The sequence below is a fragment of the Littorina saxatilis genome, linkage group LG1 (assembly GCF_037325665.1).
Source record: "Littorina saxatilis isolate snail1 linkage group LG1, US_GU_Lsax_2.0, whole genome shotgun sequence".
NCBI lineage: Eukaryota > Metazoa > Mollusca > Gastropoda > Littorinimorpha > Littorinidae > Littorina > Littorina saxatilis.
The window spans coordinates 96,713,545-96,724,096 of NC_090245.1; the positions used below are offsets into that span (position 1 = coordinate 96,713,545).

General features: G+C 44.0%; 1 protein-coding gene across 1 annotated transcript; it reads right to left on the reverse strand.

Annotated features, from left to right (window-relative positions):
- Positions 1–4,286: 4,286 nt before the first annotated feature.
- LOC138946779 (F-box/LRR-repeat protein 3-like) lies at positions 4,287–10,102 on the reverse strand. The gene is made up of 2 exons (XM_070318185.1): positions 10,005–10,102; positions 4,287–8,520 (listed from the first exon to the last, which is right to left on the reverse strand). Exon 2 carries the CDS (start codon positions 8,453–8,455, stop codon positions 6,839–6,841), a length of 1,617 nt encoding a protein of 538 aa, XP_070174286.1. The 5' UTR covers positions 8,456–8,520; positions 10,005–10,102; the 3' UTR covers positions 4,287–6,838.
- Between the last annotated feature and the right edge of the window lie 450 nt (positions 10,103–10,552).

Genomic DNA, 10,552 nt, shown 5'->3' on the forward strand with positions numbered 1-10,552 from the left:
AAGCACATTTTGCTGAAATTATGCAGAGAAAACAACTTCTAAATTAAAAAAAAGAAAAAAAAGGAACACCCTCAATGCGGTGTCAAAAGAAAGTCATGAGCCTGGAAGACGTAAAAATAACCACAAGACTGTTTCAACATGAAATTTCAAAAAGATAATTCCCTCACAGAACAATAGAACACAAATTTTAAATATCCAAAACACTTTATTTTTCAAGCAAAACCTAAAATCTTGTTGTTCTGTAACCACAGGCAAGCTTGTAGGATGTCCAAGAATTACCAGTCTGTGACAGACCACATCTAAGGATTACACTTTCCCTTAGTACCGCTTCATACGTACTGACCAGAGTCTGAGCCATTTCTGTTTCTCGATCCCAGTCACTGCTTTCATTCGCAGAACACTGTTTTCCCTTTCACCCTCCAACAACTATGAAAATAAGTCACTGCCCCCATACACAGAACACTATGTTCCGTTTTCCCTCAGCTATAAGACAGTCACTGCCTTAATTCACAAAAAACTATGTTCTGTTTTTCCCCTCCCTCCCAGCTATAAGACAGTCACTGCTGCAATAAACCAGACACTTTGCCCCGTTTTCCCCTAGCTATAAGACAGTCACTGCCGCCATACACAGAACACTTTGCTCCGTTTTCCCCTAGCTATAAGACAGTCACTGCCGCCATACACCAAACACTTTGCTCCGTTTTCCCCTAGCTATAAGACAGTCACTGCCGCCATACACAGAACACTTTTCCCCGTTTTCCCCTAGCTATAAGACAGTCACTGCCGCCATACACAGAACACTTTGCCCCATTTTCCCTCAGCTATAAGACAGTCACTGCCGCCATACACAGAACACTTTGCCCCGTTTTCCCCCAGCTATAAGACAGTCACTGCCGCCAAACACAGAACACTTTGCCCCGTTTTCCCCCAGCTATAAGACAGTCACTGCCGCCATACACAGAACACTTTGCTCCGTTTTCCCTCAGCTATAAGACAATACTGCCGCCATACACAGAACACTTTGCTCCGTTTTCCCTCAGCTATAAGACAATACTGCCGCCATACACAAAAACACTTTGCTCCATCTTTTCCCCCAGCTGCCATTCACCAAACTTTGTCTTGTTTTCCCTCAGCTATAAGACACTGTCACTGCCACAATACACCAAACACTTTGCCCTGTTTTCCCTCAGCTATAAGACAGTCACTGCCACCATACACCAAACACTTTGCCCTGTTTTCCCTCAGAGTATTAGACAGTCACTGCCGCCATACACCAAACACTTTGCCCCATTTCCCCCCAGCTATAAGACAGTCACTGTCGCCATACACCAAACACTTTGCCCCATTTCCCCCCAGTTATAAGACAGTCACTGCCGCTATACACCAAACTCTATGATCTGCTCCTTTCCAGCTATTAGACGGTCACTGCCTCCATACACCAAACACAATGATCTGCTTCTTTCCAGCTATAAGACAGTCACTGCCTCCATACACCAAACACTATGATCTGCTCCTTTCCAGCTATTAGACGGTCACTGCCTCTATACACCAAACACTATGATCTGCTCCTTTCCAGCTATTAGACGGTCACTGCCTCCATAGACCAAACGCTATCGATCTGCTCCTTTCCAGCTATAAGACGGTCACTGCCTCCATACACAAAACGCTATGATCTGCTCCTTTCCAGCTATAAGACAGTCACTGCCTCCATACACCAAACACTATGATCTGCTCCTTTCCAGCTATTAGACGGTCACTGCCGCTATACACCAAACACTATGATCTGCTCCTTTCCAGCTATAAGACGGTCACTGCCTCCATACACCAAACACTATGATCTGCTCCTTTCCAGCTATAAGACGGTCACTGCCTCCATACACAAAACGCTATGATCTGCTCCTTTCCAGCTATAAGACAGTCACTGCCTTCATACACCAAACGCTATGATCTCCTCCTTTTCAGCTATAAGACAGTCACTGCCTTGATCCGCACTTTGACCACCGTCTCCAAGCTATAAGACAGCTATAAGAACAGTGCCTCGATTGCCATCATACAAAAAACAAAACAAAAAAAGGCATTCAGGTTACACGCAAAAGCTTAAAAAATTGCTCCTCTGCTTATACCTAAACAAAGCCAAAGAAGAGCTCAATAAACTTGCAACTTGTTATTTTTAATATCATGCACAGCGTAATAGGTAAATTGTTTTGCTGCCTGAGCAAAACTAAATGCAATGAACAAATGCACTATAAATAACACAATGTCATAGACACACACACCTTTTTTTTAGGATGCAGAGACAATGCCACAACCAAACCATACCATGTAAATTACATGTATTCTGCACCATGGATAATGCACAAGAAGACGAAACAATGAGCAATAACAACAACATAATGTTAACAGACCTGGATTACAACTTTTCTTCAGGTCAACTCTTATCTCAATCTACAGTACACCCAGAAAATAATCCTCCCCCCCCCCCCAGCTTTTTGCTAAGATCAACTCAGTTCAAACTTCCACTCTATCTGAACCTACAAACAATAAAAAAACAAGAAGGGCAAAGCCCATACGACTCACATGCTTTACACATTTTTCCTACCAAAATACATGTGACCTTGACCCAAGGTCAAGGTCATCCAAGGTCATGCAACACAAAGCTGTTAATTTAAGACATAGGAAGTACAATAGTGCTTATTGGCTCTTTCTACCATGAGATATGGTCACTTTTAGTGGTTCACTACCTTATTTTGGTCACATTTCATAAGGGTCAAAGTGACCTTGACCTTGATCATATGTGACCAAATGTGTCTCATGATGAAAGCATAACATGTGCCCCACATAATTTTTAAGTTTGAAACAGTTATCTTCCATAGTTCAGGGTCAAGGTCACTTCAAAATATGTATACAATCCAACTTTGAAGAGCTCCTGTGACCTTGACCTTGAAGCAAGGTAAACCAAACTGGTATCAAAAGATGGGGCTTACTTTGCCCTATATATCATATATAGGTGAGGTATTCAATCTCAAAAACTTCAGAGAAAATGGGAAAAATGTGAAAAATAGCTGTTTTTTAGGCAACATTTATGGCCCCTGCGACCTTGACCTTGAAGCAAGGTCAAGATGCTATGTATGTTTTTTGGGGCCTTGTCATCATACACCATCTTGCCAAATTTGGTACTGATAGACTGAATAGTGTCCAAGAAATATCCAACGTTAAAGTTTTCCGGACGTCCGGACGGACGACTCGGGTGAGTACATAGACTCACTTTTGCTTCGCATGTGAGTCAAAAAACAAGAAGGGCAAAGCCCATACGACTCACATGCTTGACCTTGACATGACCTTGACCTTCAGGGTCAAGGTCAAATAACTAAACCTAGCAATGACATCATACACTAAGAACTGCTTTACACATTTTTCCTACCAAAATACATGTGACCTTGACCCAAGGTCAAGGTCATCCAAGGTCATGCAACACAAAGCTGTTAATTCAAGACATAGGAAGTACAATGGTGCTTATTGGCTCTTTTTACCATGAGATATGGTCACTTTTAGTGGTTCACTACCTTTGCTTCGCATGCGAGTCAAAAACTGTAAAAACCTCCCACATCCCTCTTAAAACAGCTTAAACAAATTAACACTGTAAACTGTGTAACACAATGTAACTCGGCAAACTTTCATGTGAAGCAAGAATTCACTACAACATTAATTAAACTGAAGCCATATCAGTGCATGTTACAACTTACATGTATTCATCATGCAGACATCTCATTGAAAACAAATTTATTATGTGCAGCAACTGAAATTCTATGATGACAGCAAATAAGAACAGACTAAGGCGAACTCTAACAACCCAAAATTTGAGAACCATCTCCATGGAAGCTAGGTGACTGGGTTTCAATCATTGTGTGCATTCACTTCAGCACCACAGTTCAACTGTAACCTCAAAGTACACTTGCATGGTGACAGGTTGCAACCCCGAACAGCTAACAACCTCTAGCAGTGTCCAGTTTCCTGACTGAAATTCAAAGAAAGAAGAATGGCACAGATGATATTTCTTTCAATACAGTGTACAGTGCACTTGATGAGTGTTTACAAGGTGAAGCTCTTTTAGCCTGTAAATCTTCAAGCTTCAGCCCACGCGGTCCAACACGACACCTGGATTTCTGAACAGTTTAGAAACATAGCACACCTCACATTAGCATCATACACAAGTTGTATTCTGCTCACCTGAAAGTGAAAACAGTTACTCCTTTCCAGAAAGCCCCCCCCCCCCCCACCCCCTCAGCTTTAATGCAACGAGACAAAACAATCAAAATGATTGCATAACATTGGTGCCCACCTTTCATTATAGTTTCAAGACCACCGACAAACTGAAAAAATCAGGTGTTAAAAGAGAGGTAGTCTTAAAATTGAGGTCAACTTAAAGTTGTTGCAGACATTATGAAAAGAAGTGAGAAAGCAGGGTCCTGAAAGGGGCAAGCTAGTCTTCAAATAGGGTTTCCATTGTATACACAGACAAGTTAGAGTTATTACTGCCACTGCTGCACAAGTGTTGAATGAAACTTCATTCCATACAACTAAGATGACATCAAAATGCAAATGTGATACAGTGGTACCCGCGATATGTGGCCCCTCTGATGAGCGGACACAGGGACACGTTCTGTAGTCCATTTGTCTATTATCTCTACCAAAATATACCTGTCGTGACAGGCCACCTGCAGTGTAGGGACACTTTCCGCTGGTCCCAAGGGTGTCCTTTCATTGCAGGTACTACTGTACATACATCCACACACACACCCCCCCCCCCCCCCCCCCCCTGATCCAACTATACTGAATGTCCACAAACCACTCTTTTGAGCTAACAAAGTTCAGAGTATCTCCCTGAGAAATGGCACATCACAGTTAATTTTCTCACCTTTCAGTTTTGATTATCACACTTTTGTTTGTTTCACCACATTAAGTTCTGTTCTTTACCGCATTATTGGGCAAGACAAATGCAGTCAGTGGCAATAAAAGAAGATAAAAAGCCAGGAAATGAATCAAGTGTCGAACTTGAAAAAACCCGCTTTTTTTGTTTGACTGGTTGCATGTGCCTGTGAGTGTGATCCTCCATATTACGACCCCTCCATATAACGACCACATTTGACTAACATTTTCAAAGTCGTTACATAGAGGTACCACTGTACAAAGTTGTTGAACAGCATGTGGAGCAAAAGGAAATCACACCAGCAGACAACTTCTTCTTTGGTTCAGCCAGCTTCACCCCATATGCCCCTAACAGCATAGCTGTCATTGTAGAGGCCTTTAAAGCTGAAGAGTACCGATACAAATACTTGGCCTTTGAAAAAAAAAGGGGACACAATGCAGCTTCCATCCATCTTTGACTACGCTGGATACTGTCCCCTGATGTGCGTGTATGTCTCCAAACTGTCCTTCCCAAGTCTCCCACGCGTCCCCCTGTAAAGGCCCGAGCTGTTCAGTCTAACTTTAGTCACTGTGGCTTGCTTTCGACAGAAGTGACAGGTTCAAGGTTTGCAGTCAGATTGAGAACTTGTGACAACCGCTCCTTTTTTTGTTATTTATAGGGCATGCATCGGGAGACTTGGGTAGGACACACACACACATCAGGGGACAGTATCCAGACCAGGGAAGCCAAAGACGGATCAAAGCTGCATTGTGCATATGCCCCCTCTTTCTGTCAAAAGCCTGCAGTTAATTAGTTTTATCGGTACTCTTCAGATTTAAGATCTATAACTATCAGATCTATACCTTCCTTTTCCTGTGTTCCATCATGCCACCGTTACATATCTTCTCAGGCTTTTAGTTTTACATCTAATTAAGAATACATCCTAAAACTTGGAGTTGAACAATTTCACAATTAAACAAAAATCAACCGCATGGTTGCTACCCATGCAGAATCAGAGTTTTGTGATGATTACATTTTGCATATTATTGACATTGTGATATTTAGTGAGGGAGTTGAGCACACAAAATGGCCATTATGCACAGAAAGCAGCCAGGCTGTGTTTATTGGTTATTGTGTGTGTCAATGTGTCCAGTTGGAAGGAAGCTCATATCCAAAGTAAAAAGCCTGGGCAGATCTGGGTTGATCTGCAGAGTGGTCTCCATGAAATGATGGCATATATATATGCCTATAAAATTGATCAATAAACGTTGTTTGTTTGTCAATCAATCAATCATTATGAGGCTTATATCACGCGTTTTCCGTGGGTACAGTTCTAAGCGCAGGGATTTATTTTTTTTATTTTTTTATTTTTATTTTATGCAATTTATATCGCGCACATATTCAAGGCGCAGGGATTTATTTATGCCGTGTGAGATGGAATTTTTTTACACAATACATCACGCATTCACATCTGCCACGAGATCGCAGCCATTTCGGCGCATATCCTACTTTTCACAGCCTAATATTCCAAGTCACACGGGTATTTTGGTGGACATTTTTATCTATGCCTATACAATTTTGCCAGGAAAGACCCTTTTGTCAATCGTGGGATCTTTAACGTGCACACCCCAATGTAGTGTACACGAAGGGACCTCGGTTTTTTGTCTCATCCGAAAGACTAGCACTTGAACCCACCACCTAGGTTAGGAAAGGGGGGAGAAAATTGCTAACGCCCTGACCCAGGGTCGAACTCGCAACCTCTCGCTTCCGAGCGCAAGTGCGTTACCACTCGGCCACCCAGTTTGTTCGGTGGTTAAATGCTTAAAGAAGGGCCCATTTGCCTTATTCAGATAAGGTATAAAGGCACAAGTCATGGCCACCACAGAGCAAACATCCATGGAGAGAGCTAGAGCTCTACAAATCAGATCCGCTTCAAGCCTTGCCTGGCCTGACTCTCAGGATTCTGCCACCCTCTATGTTGTCGGTGTTGATGCTGGGTGAAGATCTGCTCAGCCTGATCTTGGAGCAGGGTTTCCACGCCTTGCCCAGCTTGGAGGACACTTCTTTGATCAGCTTCTTCACCTTCTTCTTGCGGCTGACATCCGGGCTCTGCTCAGGGAAAGCAACGTTCTTGGTGAGGAAGTTGAAGGACCCCCATCCCCTCTCCAGCGACGCAAGGCGGACGATATCTTTGCTGCGAATTTTGCCGTAGAAAGACAGTTCATGCAGGAAGCGACACCCTTCCACCATGGCTACAAGCGCCTCTTCACAACCAGGCATCGAGTCCCCGCTCTCAAAGTAGACCCCCTTCAGGTGGTTGGTGTATCTGGGGAAGAGCTTCATCAGCTCCTTCTGGTCCTCGGCGGGCACGGGGCGGCTGAGGTTGAAGTACACCAGGGGCACCTCCGCGGGCAGCGACTGCTCCAGAGTTGCGCACACCAGGAAGGTGCGGATGCTCATCTCCACCATGACGGCTGGGGAGTGGACCAGAAACTCCTTCCAGCAGGAAATGACAGTGGGGAAATATCCGTCAAAGATCTTGAGCCTCTTTAATGGACAATGCTGAGATGACGACAGTGCCAGAAGCAGGTCGTCGGACATGTAGGAAGAGGAAATGCAAAGGGTGTGCACCGACTTGAAGCGTCCCACCGCAGACGTCAACCCTGACAGCTCACTGGGTGAGGCTTCTGGAAACTCGCTGAACTTTGTCACCCAGTAGAGGGTCAGACTCTCCAGGCCCTCGTGAAAGGTGGCGTCCTTCAGCAGGCTGATGATGAACATTTCATTTTTATCGTCCATCCACGGCCACACCTGTACGTGTAGCCCTTTCAGCCCACGGGCTCGTTCAGAGGTCATGAAGTTGACAAACAGCTTGCGTAAAGAGGAGGGAAGCGCGCAGTCCGAGGGGTTTGCACGCGTCTTCTTGTCCTGTCGCACACCATAAATCTGGACGTGTGTGAGCGACCAGTGTTTGGTGGCTTCCTTCAGGGCCTTGAGGGACTTCTTGGTGAACTTGAGTCCCTTCACGTCCTCCATCCAGATGGTCACTCTACTGACATACCTGCTACTGCCCCTCAGCACTGCCCTGTCCGTGGGCAGCAGCTGGACCTTGCCTTTCTTCCGCTTCTCATCGTTCTGCTGCTCTGGCTGGGGAGCACTGATACCCAGGAACACCTCAGCTGATCTCCACAGGCTTGGGGTCTGCAGGCAAAGCGTCTTCAGTCTCCTACAACTCAGGGCTATCGCAAGCCTGTCCTGCTCGGTCAGATAGGTAAGAATCTTGATCCAAGCGATGCTGGGCAGATAGTGGCCAAAATCAGGAAACTGAGGAAAGTCACTCCCAGCAAAACCTGACTTTTCTCTCTCAGCCGCTAGGCTGTCTGAATGTTTTGGATCTTGTGACACCATCAAGGAGCTCTGCTCAGTAGAATGGACTCCATCATCTGTTAATGGCTGAGCTTCTGTCTCTTGCATCTGACGCCGCAGCCCTCTCTCTGCTTTCTGGCGGCATCTGGGGAAGCCCCAGCACTTCATACAGGACCATGGCATGTTTGGTACCTTCTTCTAAGCTTGTACGTAAAGGTAGGCCATACTGGCAGCTTAACAGCAATCACCTGAAACAGAGAAAATGAGGATAGTGCTTTTACTAGTTTAGTAGTTTTACTCCAATCTCACACAATATGTGACCCTCCACCACGGAATGAGTCGCATGTCACCTTTGCATGATTTTCATATTTTTACATTTTCCTACAGAGTTTTTTATGCTCTATCCAGTGGTGAAAACCGTTTTAAAAAAGAGCGAAAACTTTTTGAGTTATAAGCCTGTGACTAAGTTGACCCTCACACTGTTAGGCCAAAAAAAAAAGGTGTGGTTACGGTAACATAGCCAAAAAAATAGGGTAGGAAGGTAGGCAATCACATTTTTTTTAAACTTTTTTTTCTAATGTGTACAAATTAAACCTACTTGACAGGGAAATAAGTGTGCGACTCGGGCGCTTTAGCTTTCATTGCGTTTTCTGCACTCGGTTTTTTTTGGTTTTTTGTTTGTTGACAAATGTAATAAAAAGTTATAGGGTCGGCCCCTAAAAATAGGGTAGGTCGAGTTACCGTAACCACACCTATTTGTTTTTTAGGCCTTACCAGACACTCCCCGGACTTATATTAAGCCTAGCGCAGAACCGCGCGAGGTGACAGTATGCGACTCATTTCGTGGTGGAGGGTCACATATGTACATGCATGGGTTCTTCTATAGCACCTGTTTAGTTATAAATTGTCAAGTGTAGCACGAGTACGTCCAATTTGACATACATGTGCATTGCACTTGCAGTATATTTTATTTTCAGAAATTCATGCAATGAACCTGGAAAGATCGCATAATTCAACAAAATAACCCAGACAACAAATTGAGCTGCAGTGCATGCCAAGTTTTCACACACACAAACAACCCAACATGTAAGCCCCCACACCTTTCTGTGTGTGTGTGTGTGTGTGTGTGTGTGGTGTGTTGTTAGTTATGTGGTTTTGTTGTTATTTGCTTGTTGGCCGTTGCTTCTTCTTGTTTTTGTGTTGTTGTATTTGCGGGACAGGGGGGGGGGGGGGGGGGTGTTCACTATATTAAATGACAGTACGTTCTTGGTCAGAATTTGTATGATGCCATGATAGCCTATTGGTGGAAGAATGACTAAAGGGCACTGAACGAAGAGCAGAACAAGACTGCATCGCAATTCGCATTACATGGGAAATAACTCCGGTACCGATCGAACAAAGGTAGCCTAGGTCTCTGAAATGTTTAACTCCGAGAAGTGATCGCTATGTTTGCGGCTTCTTGCTTAACTTTAGATAAAAACGTGCATGCACCAAATAGAAACTGCAAGCGACTGAGTTAAAATTTAAAATAACTGTGTCGGTAAAACGACAAACAAACCCAAAACTGGCCGTTTGTAAGTTTGATGGTGGACTGTTTTTTTTTATCAGGGTCTCAGTTTGTGACTGGGAATGACTCAAACGAACAAACCCCCATTGCAAAAATAAGCTGTCAGTAGCATCACATTTGATACATTTCTAGGTAAAGTACAACATTTGTTCAAAATATTTCTACCTTTCAGTGAACATTCCGAGGAAATAGACGGTTTCTCTTGCGTTTGCTTGTCCTGTCTGCAACTGCAAGCACTGACCACAACCGGAGGTGGGATTTGCATACAAGGGAGGCCAATCATTTTGTTCCACGAGCTAGCGGGAGGTTACATTGTTTCCCTTGATTCGCTCATACCCCAAGTTCCACAGCAGTTGATGAATTTGTTCACTGACGTATCTGTTTTAACAGTTATTTAATTGTTGTATCTGAAGATTACCTAGCGTTTTACAAGAACCGAACGAGGATGAAGAAGGCGGGATTTTTTCTTTAGCCCCAAGGTCATTACGTATAGTCACAAAAGTATCAGCGTTTCAGCAGTAATTTTGCGTCTGTATGTATTGTGTGTCTGAAGATTGCAGGCAAGAAGTTACGGGATTTTTTTCTTTGATAGACATCGTTGTGAGAAAATGGACTCTAGTGGAGCATGGCCTCAACTTATGTGTGCACACCTAAGTAGGGGAAGGGCTCCTAATAGTGGACCGGCTCCTACTTTGTAACGAAATAGATTATAT